The sequence below is a fragment of the Hyla sarda genome, chromosome 6 (genome assembly GCF_029499605.1).
Source record: "Hyla sarda isolate aHylSar1 chromosome 6, aHylSar1.hap1, whole genome shotgun sequence".
Classification (NCBI taxonomy): Eukaryota; Metazoa; Chordata; class Amphibia; order Anura; family Hylidae; genus Hyla; species Hyla sarda.
This window is the reverse complement of record NC_079194.1, coordinates 87,600,108-87,618,172: the sequence shown is the minus strand read 5'-3', so window position 1 is coordinate 87,618,172 and position 18,065 is coordinate 87,600,108. Positions and strand designations below refer to the sequence as shown.

At 41.4% G+C, this 18,065-nt stretch overlaps 1 protein-coding gene across 1 annotated transcript in view; it reads right to left on the bottom strand.

Annotated features, from left to right (window-relative positions):
- CACNA2D3 (calcium voltage-gated channel auxiliary subunit alpha2delta 3) overlaps window positions 1–18,065 on the bottom strand; it is a 1,201,789-nt gene that overhangs the window by 142,748 nt on the left and 1,040,976 nt on the right. Inside the window, exon 29 of the mRNA XM_056524384.1 lies at window positions 17,945–17,989. Within this exon, the coding sequence (XP_056380359.1) occupies window positions 17,945–17,989 (45 nt within the window). The remainder of the gene's footprint in view (window positions 1–17,944; window positions 17,990–18,065) is intronic.

The following is an 18,065-nucleotide window of genomic DNA, read 5'->3' as shown; positions in this document are numbered from 1 at the left end:
AGTAATATGCCTAACTATTAGCAGAAAAAACTCTGTATTTTTGTAATACACCAGCCGGTGGATACTATTGTTTGGACTTTGACGGTATGGAGCACCTTGACAGCTCAACAGGTACTAAATGGTACAATACTTGGATGTACCTATTTGGTATGCACTGATGAGGGCAGTAATACGCCTATTAGCAGAAAAAACTCTGTATTTTTGTAATACACCAGCCGGTGGATACTATTTTTTGAACTTTGATGGTATGGAGCACCTTGACAGCTCAACAGGTACTAGATGGTACAATACTTGGATGTACGTATGCAGTATGCACTGATGAGGGCCTATTAGCAGAAAAAACTCTGTATTTTTGTAATACACCAGCCGGTGGATACTATTGTTTGGACTTTGACGGTATGGAGCACCTTGACAGCTTAACAGGTACTAAATGGTACAATGCTTGGATGTACGTATGCGGTATGCACTGATGAGGGCCTATTAGCAGAAAAAACTCTGTATTTTTGTAATACACCAGCCGGTGGATACTATTGTTTGGACTTTGACGGTATGGAGCACCTTGACAGCTTAACAGGTACTAAATGGTACAATACTTTGATGTACCTATGCGGTATGCATTGATGAGGGCAGTAATATGCCTAACTATTAGCAGAAAAAACTCTGTATTTTTGTAATACACCAGCCGGTGGATACTATTGTTTGGACTTTGACGGTATGGAGCACCTTGACAGCTTAACAGGTACTAAATGGTACAATATGTGCATGTAACTATGCGGTATGCACTGATGAGGGCAGTTATATATGCGTAACTATACGCAGAAAAAACTGTTAAAAAAAAAAAAAAAAACAGCCGGTGAATAGTATTGTTTGGACTGGCACAGTATGTAGCCAGCCCCTTGACAGATTAACAGGTACAAAACGGTGCAAATGCACTACAGTCCACTGAACAATCACGTATTTCTGAACAGCAGCAGGACCCAACAGTGCAGCACCACAAAAAAAAAAAAACAGGGATTAAACCCTAAATTGCACTCTGTCACACAATTCTGAGCAGCAGAAGTTTGGGCTCAATTGGGCTGAACAATGAGGAGATAAGATGCTTCAGAAAGTTCAGGCAGCTTGGAGATCTGTATGAGGCAGCTGACAGCTATCTGTCCCTCTCTGCTGCAATGCTCAATAACGTGAATAGGAGGTTTAGCAATCAATGATCCTTCTCAGTGTAAAAGCAAAGCACTCCGCACTCCTGCCTTTCCCTAATGCTGATGTGACTAGCAGTCGCAGTGTAACGCTGTGGTATGAGCTATTCACACACACGCAGTCCCGTCCTCTTCATCTGAGTGCATAGATTAAATGAAGAGAGGCAAGATGGCCGCCGATTATATAGGGGCTGTGACATCACAGGGGTCAGTGAACACTGATAGGCTGCATCTCACATGTGATTTAGGATCAGCCCGCCTACTTTCATTCCTGCCGCTGTTTCCCACCCTCCCATAATCCCCTGCCCCATGTACTCACATGTGGATCTGCCATCTTAGGTCCCCAATAGCCTGGAACGCTGTAAAATGGAGTTCAATGAAGCGAATCGCGAGATAGAATCGTGGAGATATTCGTATTCCTTGCAAATCGAAATTTTTTATGAAATTTGTAACAAATTCGGGTTCGTCAACTTCGATTCGCTCATCTCTAGTCATGACATCAGAGAAATATAAAAAGAAAAGCATTTCCTATGTAGTATACAGCCGATAAAATGTATTGGAAGGATTAAAATTTTTTTTTAACAGAAGTAGTTTATAAATCTGTTTAACTTTCTGGCACCAGTTGATTTGAAAAAAAAAAAAAAAAAAAGTTTTCCACGGGAGCACCTCTTTAAATAAATGCTTAGATCTGGACCCTATGTGTAGACAGAAAAAAGAAAGAAGAGTTGTTGTAGATTTTTTTTTTTTTTTTTTTTTTTTTTACTATTTAGGCTGCTCATGTATTATTTTTTTGGAGTTAGAAAGGTTACTTTAAAAAAGGGGGGGGGGGGGAAGAAGTAAGAGAATTATAGAAAATCTTTTTTTTTTTTTTTTGCAATTGAAGCCAAGTATTTTATATTGTTCTCTCTATAAAAATATGGCACAAAACATTAAAAACATTAGTTAAGTGCTTTTCTGGGACTGGAAAAAAATACATTCTGTATGGTCCATTAAATTTTATTTTGTTGTGAACTAGGTTTTGAAAAGTGTTGGATGGATAATACTCATGTGCATTAGAGGTGTTTATGATACATAATGGATATATGACTAGGCAGAACACTAGTCATGGGTATAATGGAAGCAAAAAATAACCACAGTATTCTGCGCTGGCAACAGCTTGTAGCCTGAGGCACAGTACAGAGTGGATTTTGAGATATTTAGGATATTGTAAAAGTCTATCTACTGCTGCCACACTGCACTATCTATATCTAACATAGAACACCAGGTCCAGCCTAAAGTTTTGGGATGATGGACTGTTTGGGCAACTGATTGAAAGCATTGTGCTAATAAACCTGCCCATTTCACATACACACACTTTATTAGGCATACCTGTTCAATTGGTTGTTAACACACATAGCCAATCAGCCAATCACATGGTAACAACAATTGCATTTAAAGGGGTACTCTGGCGGGTTTTTTTAATCAACTGGTGCCAGTTCTATTAAAAGATCTTAATCCTTCCAGTACATATCAGCTGCTGTATACTACAGAGGAAGTTCTTTTATTTTTAAATTTATTTTCTGTCTGTCCAGTGTTCTCTGCTGACACCTCTGTCCATGTCAGGAACTGTCCAGAGCAGCATATGTTTGCTATGGGGATTTTCTCCAGCTCTGGACAGTTCATGACATGGACAGATGGACAGAGTAGTCAGCAGAGAGCACTGTGGACAGACACAAAATAAATAAAAAAAGACAAGAATTTCCTATATAGCTGCTAATAAGTACTGGAAGAATTTAGATTTTTTTAATAGAAGTAATTTACCAATCTGTTTAACTTCCTGGCACCAGTTGACTTTAAAAAAAAAAAAGTTTTCCATCGGAGTACCCCTTTAACCCCTTAAGGACTCAGCCCATTTTGGCCTTAAGGACTCAGACAATTTCATTTTTACGTTTTCATTTTTTCCTCCTCGCCTTCTAAAAATCATAACTCTTTTATATTTTCATCCACAGACTAGTATGAGGGCTTGTTTTTTGCGCGACCAGTTGTCCTTTGTAATGACATAACTCATTATATCATAAAATGTATGGCGCAACCAAAAAACACTATTTTTGTGGGGAAATTAAAACGAAAAACGCAATTTTGCTAATTTTGGAAGGTTTCGTTTTCACGCCGTACAATTTATGGTAAAAATGACGTGTGTTCTTTATTCTGAGGGTCAATACGATTAAAATTATACCCATTATTACATCCTTTAATATTATTGTTGTGCTTAAAAAAAATCACAAACTTTTTAACCAAATTAGTACGTTTATAATCCCTTTATTTTGATGACCTCTAACTTTTTTTTTTTTCCATAGAAGCGGCGGTATGGGGGCTCATTTTTTGCGCCATGATCTGTACTTTTTTTTGATACTACATTTGTATATAAAAAACTTTTAATACATTTTTTATAATTTTTTTTAATAAAATGTATTAAAAAAGTAGGAATTTTGGCCTTTTTTTTTTTTCGTTCACGCAGTTCACCGTACGGGATCATTAACATTTTATTTTAATAGTTCGGACATTTACGCACGTGGCGATACCAAATATGTCTATAAAAAAAAAAAAATTACGCTTTTTGGGGGTAAAATAGGAAAAAACGGACGTTTTACTTTTTTATTGGGGAGGGGATTTTTCACTTTTTTTTTACTTTTACTTTTACATTTTTAGACATTTTTTTTTACACTTGAATAGTCCCCATACGGGACTATTCATAGCAATACCATGATTGCTAATACTGATCTGTTCTATGTATAGGACATAGAACAGATCAGTGTTTTCGGTGATCTTCTGCTCTGGTCTGCTCGATCACAGACCAGAGCAGGAGACGCCGGGAGCCGAACGGAGGAAGGATAGGGGACCTCCGTGCGGTGCTATGAATGATCGGATCCCTGCAGCAGCGCTGCGGGCGATCCGATCATTCATTCAAATTGCGCACTGCCGCAGATGCCGGGATCTGTATTGATCCCGGCACCTGAGGGGTTAATGGCGGACGCCCCCGAGGCTGCGATCAGCAGCCGGGATCAGCGGCGCATGACACGGGCATCGCTCCGATGCCCGCGGTTATGCACAGGACGTAAATGTACGTCCTGGTGCGTTAAGTACCACCTCACCAGGACGTACATTTACGTCCTGCGTCCTTAAGGGGTTAAAGGACAACTGCAGCGGTATGACACTTATCCCCTATCCACAGGATAGGGGATAAGTGTTTGATTGTGGGGGGTCCGACCGCTGGGACCCCCCGCGATCTCCCTAACGGGGCGCCGCCATTAGCGCTCATGGTGAGCCCCGTCTCCTCCCCTCCCCGTCTCCTCCCCGTCCCCATACAGTTCTATGGGGGAGGCGGGGAGGCACGAACGCTGCCTCCCCTGCCTCTTCCATAGAGATGAATGGAGGAGGCGTGCTGGCTGCAACATCATGCTGCGACCGGCACTCCCCCTGCACGGGACAGCCGAGGCCCCGTACAGGAGATCACAGGGGGTCCCAGCAGTCGGACCCCCCCCTGCGATCAAACACTTATCCCCTATCCTGTGGATAGGGGATAAGTGTTAATCACGCTGCAGATGTCCTTTAAGCATGTAGACTTTGTGAAGTTCAAACCAGACTTCAGAAGATAGAAGAAAGGGGTTTTATGTGGTTTTGAACATGGTATAGTATTTGGTGTTAGATGGGCTGGTCCGAGTGTTTCACAAACAGTGCTGAATTCCTGGGATTTATACCCAAAACCATCTCTAGGGTTTAATCACCGACCACTGCAAAAAGCCAATCAGAACACAATACATTCAAGTGGTTTTTTGAAAGAGTCTAAACGAAAAGTTGCAAAATTTTTGCACAAAACTAACAAGGTAAAACCAATGATAAATTTCCACCAAACAATTTTTATTTTTTCTACCATGAAGTACTGCGGTGAATGAATTTTTGGAGCTGCAATTTGGGTTTTCCATTGGAGCAGCACCCAGTTGACTTACATTACAACTGCACTTGAATTACATTTCAATCTTTTATAGTGCTGCTTTTTTCTTTCTATTTTCTATCTATCTATCTAGTAAAAATTGTTAAGCAGAGCAGCACAACCACAGGGATGTAGTAAGAACGGGTGCCAGCAGATAAATGTCTCAGGTCGAGAACGAGATATCCACACCAAAAATAATTCCGCATCACTCCAGTATAAGTGAAACCTGAGTGCGGTTTCTTGGCCTGACATCATAGCGACGTTATGACGCCCCACTTGCAGCCTTTTTCAAGCTTAACATCAAGTGACACTGACAAAGTATTTATACAAGTGTGTACATTAATCCAATTCATTGACTTAATGAATACAGAGCTAATAAAGTGCATACATTACAAGATCTATTTATCTTAGACCTGGATACAGTGCAAATACCAGGATGTTCACCCATAAATAAGTGTACATTTGTGCCAACATCCTATATACATATACAAAATAGATGAAATGCAGTGGATTGACGTTAATAACAATTAAGAGAGGGGCGGACCATACATACATGAATTTCCCGGGCAAGGAAGTCTGTATTAATGCTGACTGTAATTATGGGGGATGCTGCCTCTGCTCACCGCCATCGCATGCCGTTCAGTGTGTCTGTGGAATTATTTTTGGTGTGGATATCAATCTATCTCCTATGTATTAATCGATTATCTACCTAGCTATTATATATCTATCTATCTAATAGCAAAGAGGTTCCACAGCACTCCAAGGGTGAATTCAAAAGTGTTTTAATATCCCATGTAAGATATAGTATTTCACCATACTCACACCGGCTTTTTCAAGCATGCTTGAAAAAGCCGGTGGGAGACCGGTGAAACGTTGTATCTTACATGGGATAATAAATCACTTTTGAATTCACCCTTGGAGTGCTGTGGAACCTCTTTTCTATTAGCTTAACAGCAGACCGTGACCTGGACTGTATGTCCTGCTGGAACCCACTACATCCGCATTTTTGACCGGGCTGTGCTGCTTTGGATATCTATCTATATCATATCTATCTATATCATATCTATCTATCTATCACTCTCATATCTATATCATATCTATCTGTATCATATCTATCTATCTATCTATCCATCTATCTATCCATCTATCTATCTCATATCTATCTATCTATCTATCTTTTTCTTTTTCTTTTTTTGTGCAACATAGGGGGAATGGCACCCTCTGTAGCCTAGCACCCCTACCCTTTTTCACAGGAGGTATTTTAATTTAAATTGATAATGGATCCAGCATGTCACCCAGTCAGAGGCTACATGCCCAGCAGAGGTGAGTGTTATGAGTGTTAGGCTACGAATGTGTGTTAGGGTCCCATCCGAAATGAGGCCATTTCCTCCGTGTGGTGGATGGGGGGACACATTTTGATCAAAAAGTGCGCTAAGAGCCTCCATTTTTTGACCAAGAGTGCTGCTGCAACCTTCTTTTTTTGCATACTCTGTATTTGCCACAGCAGCATGCACCCGTGTATTAGGTAGTTGTGCTGGCAATTTTTCTTTTAGTTTTTTTTTTATCTATCTATCTATCCATCTCATATCTATCTATCCATCTCATATCTATCTATCTAAGACCCAAAGAAAAGTCAAACAGCACTCCAAAAGTAAGGTAAACAGACGTGTTTATTGACCCATGGCCAGCAATGGATGGACCATGGGATTAATAAACACGTCAGTTTACCTTACTTTTGGAGTGCTGTTGCACTTTTCTTTGGATCTTGGGTGTCTATATTCAGTCTGCGACTGGGACTGAGTTACCATCCACGTGCACCCTATACTTCTATTTACCTGAAAGCTTGTGCTGTTTCTACCAATTTTTACACCATTTTGTGTGCCGCTGTTCTCTGGGATACTATCTATCTATCTATATATCTCATATCCATCTACCTCATATCTATCTATCTATCTAATATCTATCTCGTATCTATCTCATATCTTTCTATCTATCTATCTATCTCATATCTATCTATCTACAGTATCTATCATCTATTTATCTTCTATGTTCTATCCATCTCTACCTATTGATTATCAATCTATCTATCTTCCGATCATCCATCTATCTTCCATGTATCAATCGGTCATCTATCTATCTTTTATCTATCTATCTATCCATCTATCTATCTATATTTTATTTATCTATCTATATATAGATATCTTCTAAATTCTGTCTATCTCTATCTATTGATCATCTATCTATTCATCTATCGATCATCTACCTATCTTCTATGTATCAATCAATCAATCCATCTATCTATTGATCATCTATCTCATATTTGTGTGTGTGATGTAATTTTTTTTTTTACTCTGGCCTAAAATGTATCATAATAAATATATATATATATATATATATATATATATATATATATATATAAAATAATAAAGAATAACATGAACAAATACTCAAATATTTCAGGAATATTTGGGCCAAGAAGGAATATAGTAGAAAGCTTTGTTATGCATCAGCTGAAAGTAAAACAACTGGTATTTGATAAAAAAAAAAAAAAATGAACCCACTTTGTCACCAAATCTGAATCAAAGTCAGTGACTGGCACATTATCACCAGATTTATACTGACAAAAAAGGATTAAAATGAAGGATATAATTACACATGATTTGTCCTAATCAAAACCAGATGACAAACGAAAGACAGAAGAAACTATTAGGACGGATGGATCTGCTATGTAATGAGATACTCCAGTTCTAATGGGGCCGATAACAGAACAGAGGGGCTATAGTACATACCTGTAATGTCACCTACATTATAATGGCCTCGTGAAATGACCTTTCTGCACTCATTCAATCACTCTGTAATGCACAGGCAGCTAATTGTATTGATTGGGTAAATGCAGATGTGTTCGCGCCAATCTCTCAACAACATGTAGAGGTCTAAACAGCTTATAAGGGCAGTCTTAGTACTACGCCATTATACCTTATAGGACAAGATTCCATTATATGACTTTTTTGGCTATTCTTAGTTTATCTAACAGCACCATTCTAAGGGCCCGTGCACACTACCATTTCAGACAAAGTTTTCTACTGTCATGTTCCATTTACTGTAAATTGTGCCATGTTCCATAAAAAGTCATAGTATAGATAATTGTTTTGCTTAGACAATACTTTAATGTGGAAGATAAGACAAGTATTGCTTTCCTATAGCAGTGTTTCCCAACCAAGGTGCCGCCTGCTGTAGCAAAACTACAACTTCCATCATGCCCGGACAGCCAAAGTTGTAGATTTGCAACAGCTGGAGGCACCCTGGTTGAGAAACACTGTTAAAAGTCCTGTGTGCAGCTTTTTCCTTAATCAAGAAACATTATAGCTGTACTCCCCTGGAAAACATTTTTTTTTTTTTTTTTTTATCAACTGGTGCCAGAAAGTTATTACTTCTACTTAAACATCTTAACCCTTCCAGTACTAATCAGCTGCTATATGCTCCAAGGGAAGTTGTTTTCTTTATGAATTTCCTTTCTGACTGACCACAATGCTCTCTACTGACCAGGGCTGGTGCAAGGACTTTTGGCACCCTAGGCAAAAGCTAATTTTGCTGCCCCCTTGACCCCACCCATTGGCTCTGCCCTTTGACAAACCCAACCTTACTACCGGGGTGACACACTGTAACAAACCTCCTCCTCATCTAATCTCTTACTACTAGGGTGACAAACTGTAACAAACCTCCTCCTCATGTAATCTCTTTACTACTGGGTAGACACACTGTAACAAACCTCTTCCTCATGTAATCAGCTTACTACTGGGTAGACACACTGTAACAAACCTCCTCCTCATGTAATCTCCTTACTACTGGGGTGACACACTGTAACAAACCTCTTCCTCATATAATCACCTTACTACTGGGGTGACACACTGTAACAAACCTCCTCCTCATGTAATCTCCTTACTACTAGGGTGACCCACTGTAACAAACTTCCACCTCATGTTATTCTACTGAGGTGACAAACTGTAACAAACCTCCACCTCATGTATTGTTGTTACTACTGGGGTGACACACTGTTTAGCAGACAGTGTAACAGTATTAGATAGAGACAGTATCACACATTATATGATTAGATACAGGGGGTCAGCAACCAGTATCAGACATAGGGGGATTAGATACACAGCTCAGCAGACAATATGAAACATAAAGGGATTAAATACACAGCTCAGATCACACATGGGGATTACCGTATTTATCGGCATATAACACGCACTTTATAGGCTAACATTTTTTGCCTAAAGTCTATCTGCATGTTATATGCTGATAAGCCGCTGCAGTTCAATGATTTAAAGCGGGCGCTTTAAATCATTGAACTGCAGTGGCTTTGCAGGTGCAGAGACAGCCAGCGCTGCCGGCTTCTCTGCCCCTGCCTGTCCTGGGGTCTAGAGCCTTGCTTCCGGCCCTTCTTTCCCCCTGGCTATCGGTGCCGCTGCCCGTTCTCTCCCCCTGGCTATCGGTGCCGGTGCCCAATTGCTGGCGCCGATAGCCAGGGGGAGAGAAGCGGCGCCGGCAATGGGGCAGCGACGCTGACAGACAGGGGTAGAGAAGGGGCAGCGGCACCCATTGCCGGTGCCGCTGCCCCGTTGCCTCCCCATCTCCGGTTGTATAATTACCTGTTGTTGGGGTCGGGTCCGCGCTGCTTCAGGCCTCCGGTGTGCGTCCCCTGCATCGTTGCTATGTGCTGCGAGACACAATGACGTCACTCGTCATTGCGCCGTGCCATGCATTGCATAGCAACGACGCATGGGACGCACACCGGAAGCCTGAAGCAGCGCGGACACGACCCCGGCAACAGGTAATTATACAACCGGGGATGGGGGAGGCAACGGGGCAGCGGCGCCGGCAATGGGTGCCGCTGCCCCTTCTCTCTCCCTGGCTATAGGCACCGCTGCCCCATTGCTGGCACCGTTTCTCTCCCCCTGGCTATCGGCACCGGCAATGGGGCGCCGGCACCGATAGGAAGGGGAGAGAACGGGCAGCAGCGGCAGCAGGGCTCTAGACCCCAGGAAAGGCAGGGGGAGAGAAGCGGGCAGCGACGGCCCCTCTCCCCCTGCCTTTCCTGGGGGTGTATCGGGGTACACGCATGCACACACACGCACCCTCATTTTACCAAGGATATTTGGGTAAAAAGCTTTTTTACCCAAATATCCTTGGTAAAGTGAGGGTGCGTGTTATAGGCTGGTGCGTGGTATACTCCGATAAATACGGTAGATACAGGGGCTCAGCAAACAGTATAACACATGGGGGGGATTATATACAGGAGCTCAGCAAACAGTATCACACAAGGGTGGATTAGATACACTGATTGTCTGACAGATCACACATGGGGGATTAGATACACAGCTCATCAGACAGATCACACATGGGGGAATTAGATATAGGGGCTCAACAAACAGTATCGAACATGGGGGGGATTAGATACACAGCTCATCAAACAGATCACACAAGGGGGATTAGATACACAGCTCAGAAAACAGTATCACACATGGGGGTTTAGATACACAGTTTAGCAGACAGATCACACATGGGGGGATTAGATACATAGCTCATTAGACAGATCACACACTGGTGGATTAGATACACATTTTTGCAGACAGATCACACATGAAAGGAGCCTAACCAGGTCGGTGTCTTTTCCCTGTCCGGCTGAGGCTCTGAGGACAGGAATGTCCTCTCTCTGCCTCAGCTACTGCTACTTGTGACTGACCTTTTCACCCTGATTTGAAGACATGTGTAGCGCAGTAGCTGAGGCAGAGAGAGGCACTTCGGGGGAGGGAGCAGTGCTCCTCATGAGGATGAAGTAAGCAAAAAAGCAGGCAAAATGTGGTTGGGGGGGGGGGGGTTGAGGCAGGTGGTGCTGGATCTCACAGTGCTTCTCCAGCAACATGAGGGGTGGGGCAGGGGTGTTGTTGGATGGGGGTGCCAGCATGATGAGGCTGAGGGGAGGGCGTGTATGTTGTCAGTGAAGCGCTGCATGCCACCCTCCTCCAACATGGGGCAGGGGTGGTGCTATTAGGGATGCGGCTGGATGACTGAAAAGCTAGGTTTGCTGTGACAGGCAGAGCGGTGCCCCCGTCAAGAGGCTTCTCTAATTTGCCTATTTGCCTAGTTTGCCTATAGGCAGAGCAAGCCCTGCTGCTGACACCTCTATCCATGTCAGGAACTGTCTGGAGCAGGATAGGTTTGCTATGGGGATTTGCTTGTACTCTGGACAGTTCCTGACATGGACAGAGGTGTCAGCAGAGAGCACTGTGGTCAGAAAGAAAGGAAATTTAAAAAGAAAATAACTTCCTCTGGAACATACAGCAGCTGGTAAGTACTGAAAGGATTAAAAATGTTAAATAGAAGTATTTTACAAATCTGTTTAACTTTCTGGCACCAGTTTATTAAAAAAAAAAAATAATGTTTTCCAGTATAGTACCCCTTTAAGGGGAGATGTAAGATTTGCATTTATTTGTTGTTGTTTCCCATTGTTGCAGCGCATGCAGATTTTGGGTAAAATTCCTAAAAATGTGAAAGCTTCTTCATGCATTTTGCTCACAATTGAAAAACAATTCAACCCTTTACCATGAGGTTGAGTGTGTATAAACTGTGCATGGTCAGCGGTAGAGTACAGATTTGAGAATTTTTTGCTGAACATAAAAAAATTGGCATACAGTAAATCCCTCATAAACACATGCTAATGAGAAACTATGCCCCCAAGAGGAGAAAAACATATACTGTGTTTTACAGAGCACAAAAACAAAATGTAATAACTAGTACATATCATTAATTTAGCTCAAACCATTTAGACGATCAATTAGCATATTTTCCCCGTTAATACTTGCAATTTTGTTCTTGATCGATCTCCCATTCATATACATTCATCAATTTCATTCATATACACAGATCAATTACGAATTTTACAGGGCATGAATTGTTTAGTAAAAATTTACAGTTGTGCATACGCAACTTCAAATCTGCAGCAGATCTGGTGTGGAATCACAGTATAGGGGATAAGTGTCTGATCTCAGGGGGCCTGATCAGACACTTATCTGATCAGACCATATACCCCTTCCCCTGTCGTGATTTCCTGTACAGGGCCTGTCCTACTTACCTGTCCTTCTCACTCTCTGGTCCCTACCTTTCTGGAGGTGAGCCAGTGACAGGCCGCTCAGCCAATAACCGGTGTGGGTGGGACATTGCTGCGGACAGTGATTGGCTGAGTGGCCCATCACTTGCTCATTCTTTTTTAATTGACTTCTAGCTTTGGCTTAAAAACTGCATTAAAAACTGACATTTTAGCTAAAACTTATATATGTGAAAACACTAATATTTCTCCAGGGAGAGATATGAGTACAGATGATCGAACCCTCATAAAATTATTTAAGGGGATCTTGCACAAATCGGCTGTCAAATTAATCTTTGATTGGACAACTAATTGGGATTTGGCCCAACATTCGCTGGCGCAGAGAATCCGGCAAAATAAGTGTAAGGAGTTAAGTAGGGATACTCCTCAGCACAGCATTACCTCTTTTGGCCAGACAGTAAGCAGCAATGCAAAGATCATCCTTGCTTAACATACAGGTGCAGGGACTCCTGTCAAAATTACAGGAGTACATGCTCTTCTATTTGGTTTCAATGGCTCCCTATTGTGCCACAGGAACCAAATAATGAGCAAGAAGCATATGTTGTATTCTTCTTGCTCAGTGAATACTTGCATCACTACTTACTTAGTAGATGAGCAGCAATGTATTCCATGCTGTTCAGTAAATTCAGGAGCAGGGACTGCAGGCATTTCTGTTTCTATACTGGATTCTCCGTAGACAAATCCCTCAAAAATCAGACTTGGATAAGTGCAACTTTTTGGGAAAATTTTGAGCAAAATCAATTCTTAATGAATCGCTTTTCTTTTCTCTAAGGTAGCATTTATGTGGAAAATATCTGTTCAGTGGTCACTAATAATGTCTAATTCAATCAACACTTTTAATAGAAACGTTGTATCCCATCTACTGTATGTACTGTATACGGGACAGGTGAACTGTTATTGCAGACCTGGCTTATACATTACACGCGTCAACTGAACAGATCAAATGCAGTGGTTCCTTTGGAGGGAGAAGATGTTTAAGCCATTTTGGGAATTATAGCTGGAAGTTTGTGTAGTTGCAAATAAAATCTATTCAAAGAGTTAAATGAAAAGCATTAATGTGTCTGAAGTGAATACAATCTTTCCAATCTGCTCATTAGATGACATCAAAGGGATGAAGTAGTTATGTACCAGGGTTATTTTACTAGCAGTCAAGTATTTGCTTTGTAATTCGGAATGGAATAATTAAGGACAGATGCTTCACTTTCTGCACTCTTCATGGAGCTCCCTGGGGCCAGTCTTTAAGGAGTTGTGCAACAATGTCACTGCCTCACAAATCACTTGTGAAGGATTCAGGTTGTACGTCGGGGTATGCTATAGCCTCTGCAAGTTCTCCAACCAAAGAGTAAAATATAGATTTGACTGTTCAGGCAGAATGATGTATACAATAAAGACATAAAAGTCTATGAGAGAGAGATTTCTGCTCAGTAAGAAGATGATGTAGCATCAGAAGAAGAATTGGATAATGTACGCACCTTCTGTGGGATCATTTTGAAATAATATAAATTTTGGTGACTCTGTTGTGAGTTGTGGAGCGAGAAATGACAAAAGGTGGTGTTTTAAACTCTAATGTTGAGTGATGGCCAATTTTTTATTTTGGTTATAACTAGAGATGGGCTAATTGAAGCTGACAAAGTCAAATTGATTCCGAATTTCATGAAAAATTTTATTCTGAACGAATCCGAATTTTCCCCGCGTTTTGTGGTAACAAATCGATTTATTCAGTACATTTTGTGCGGGCAGGGAGGGCTAAAATGTCTGCTACACGTGTGAGGACATGGGTAAAGGAAGTCTGGGAAGGCAGGATCACCCTGAATCACATGGCGGCATGCAGCCTATCAGCAGCCAGCCAGCCCTGTGATGTCACTGCCCTATATATTTGGCAGCTGTTGCCGAAGACTGCATTTCCGAGAGCAGAAACTTGTATGCTCACTAATCACCGTTGCTGACAATACAGATCTTTACAGTGGCGAATCCATTCACCTCAAACCCGCATTCGTTCTGACTAGAGAAAGAGCAGACAATGTGTGGTCACTAATCAGCGTTACTGACAATACAAATCAGCACAGAAGAAGTCCATTGACCTCAAGCCCGCATCACTGCAGGCAGAGTTTAGAAGTGTTTTCATAGTCTTCCAATTGAGATTACCACAGGAAGCACTCCCCATTCAAAGACTACAAGCAACCATAGTGCATCCAGACTCTGTCATTGTGCCACTCTGCGGGAGGGATTCTAATTGTGACACCTGTAATCTGCATGTCATACTGAATAACAGTATTATTTCACTAACACGTCACATTCCCTATGCGTGTTATAGCAAGGCAAAGTGTTGTACACTCCTATTGAGGCTCTCTATAGCCCGGAAACAGCCTTTTTTTAAAAAAGTAATTCACCGCAAATATATTCGGATCAAACCAAACTTTTTTGGAAAATTCGGCAAATCGGCCAAATCGAATTTTTGAACATTTCGCTCATCTCTAGTTATAATACCTCCATAGGTGGCATATTTTTGATAATTTTTTTTAGGAATAAGACATATACACATCTAACCCCCACACAATATTGAATAATAGATATATAATAGTATATTCATTATAATCTATTAGCTATTGTGTTGTAGCTTGTGTGCTTGAACTATATATACACTCAATGGTCACTTTATTATTTACACCTTGCAATTACTGGATTGGACTCCTTTTGTCTTCAGAACTGCCTTCATTCTTTGTGACAGACTTTCTATAAGGTTCTTGAAGCATTTTGGTCCATATGGACATGATGATGTGGTGTCCCGGTACCGGATTGCATCTGATACCGTGTGGTGAGGTCCCCAAAGTCAGAGTCCCTAGGTACCGGTGGGGTCCTCATCAATAGTTAGCCCCTTGTCACCCCTTTAATAGTTAAAATTATTCAAATTCAATGTGTAAATATGCAAATAAAGTGTACTTACCTTATTGTGGCGTCGCAGGACCTGCGGGTCACGTGATGCATTCCAAAACTCTATGGTTTTCTGGTTCAAGGACCTTTGGAGGAAGTCAGGTGATCACCCACCATGCATTGTAACGGTGAGTGACAGCTGACACGGACCAATCCAAAACGGCCCTGCTCCTGCCCATATAAGGGAGCGGCGGCCATTACTCGCTCTCTTTCCTCGTGGGCTGCTGATAGAGGAAGATCTGCGCAGCAGTCATCAGCAGTGACTAGGCCCAAGCCTTGCGGCAACGGCCATCTTTACAAAACTGTGAGTTATCTCAATCCCTGTTAACTCAGCAAGATCACCGGACCTAAATAGACCCCTAAATCCGGACGGATCTCTGCACCAATCCTAATTCTAATAATCCTTTGGATAAGTCAATGGTCCTCGGCATCTGTCAATCACTGCCGTGCTATATAGAGACTGTATTGCTAAGACTGTTGCTGTTAATTGGATGTACCGCAAGTACCTCAGTAAAGTTTATCTCTATTGTGGACCTTCATTTATTTAAGCACGCACCTATCGTTTCTGGGAAGGGTGCCGATAGGCCGAAGATTTACCTCAGCGTATTAACCTTCAGCCTGGTGTCACGAGTGACGAGGGTTAAATTAACCCCTCATATACCGAAGCAACACCCCAACTACACTACACCCCAAGGCAGCTACCACAATGACATCATACAGCTCTCCATATGGACATGATAACATCACACAGTTGCTATAGATTTGTCGGCTGCACATCTACGATGAGAATCTTCTGTTCCACCACATCCCAAAGATGATCAATTGGATGAGATCTGGTGACTGTGGAGGCCATTGGAGTCGAGTAAACTCATTGTCATGTATGAGATGATGTGATCTGACATAGTGCATTATCCTGCTGAAAGTAGCCATCAGAAGATGGATACTCTGTGGTCATAAAGGGATGGACATGGTTTGAAACAATACTGCCATGTTTAAACAATGTTCAATTGGTAATAAGAGGCCCAATTGTTCCAAGAAAATGCCCCCCCCCCCCCCCCCCACACACACACACCATTACACCACTGCCACAAGCCTTACCCTTGATACAAGGCAGGATGATCCATGCTTTTGTGTTGTTTATGAAAAATTCTGACCTTTCCATCTGAATGTTGCAGCTAAAATTAAGGCTTATACCATGTCTTAATTTGCCCTTGCTCAAATCAGAGGTATCTCTTGGTGTATTAATACATGTGATCTATAAAGGTATTTGATATTTAGCCAGTTTCTTTGCATTTTTCTTTGTATGTTACTAATATACATAACAACTTTTGTTGTCACACTGGTCATAAGAGCAAAGATCACAGTGTTGTGCTCCTTTAATTGTGCTTCATAGAATCTTATGTGACCACGGCTGCCTGCAATTGGCAGTGACCTGAAAATCACCAAAAAGCTAGCTAGAATGGGTATCTGTTCACAGCCATTTATGTCCCATTTTGACTAACATTATCTGCAACACAATTCAGGGAGGATGACATGGTGAATTAGATTGTTGCCAAAGTCGCTATGCAGTTCTAGCCTAGTATTGATCTTATCCAACCTTCCATCAATAGTCAATTTATATTGTGAACATGAAAATGAAATATAAGCACAGACCTCTAGGAAATGCCCAGGTTTTTTGATGCCCAAACCACTTAGTTTTTCAATTTAGTCTAAAATATGATATCAACATGTCAGAAGGTCATATGTGTGGTCACAGGAACGCAGGTTTCTAGAGATGTGTCTAGAGATGCTTAAACATGCATGCCCCTGGCTCCCCTCCCATACACTTTCCACTGAAACTAAAAAAAAACTATGTCATTCATGAAAAAATGATTGCTGGGATTATATGTGATCCTTTAAAAGATATGACACTAGACAGAACAAGATATTAATAATTTAGAAGTAAAATGTTTCCTGAGGAAGATTGGTACCGCAAAAACTTGATAAAGGAAGCGAGTCCAGCTCTCCCCACCCAGGACAGATGGAGCACGGATCCAGGTGCTGGATGGCACCAGCGTAGCATTATGGAAAGAAGAGGAGTGGAATCCAGCTCTTGAAGTACAAATGATTTGTTTATTCTGACATGACAAACCACAGGAACACAGGTAAGTGACGCGTTTCAAGTGCAGGTGCGCTCTTAGTCATAATGACTAAGAGCGCACCTGTGCTTGAAACACATCACTTACCTGTGTTCCTGTGGATTGTCATGTCGGAATAAACAAGTCATTTATTTTTCAAGAGTTGGATCCGATTCCTCTTCTTTCCAAAACTTGATGGTTTCATTTTATCCAGAAGAGAACCTGACTTACAAATCACCTTATTGCATTCTAAAGCAAATATGTTTAGTCTAAAGGTTATGACCCTATGAATTGGGGATCTATACCATTGTTCAAATAAATAGACATGTAAAAATATATATTTTCCAGGTTGCCAAAGTAATCCATGGATATTTAAGCCCCGCATTTGGAACCGCACCAGAATATCCAGGAACACACAAACACTATCCAAATTATTTCACTGTGCAGTTAACCATGCCCATCTTGCAGACTGTTTGAAACTATGGTTTGTATACTGCACAATATACATATCAGTTCACTGTGTACATATGTAACCTGCCAAAGCATGAAAAGATATACTTACATCATCATCACATGTCCTTGAACACTTCCCATCCAGAGATGCACACTGAAATGATAACATAGGATCAGAGTTTGTATCACATTTTCAGTATCCAACATTATAAAAAAAAAATAATGCTTCT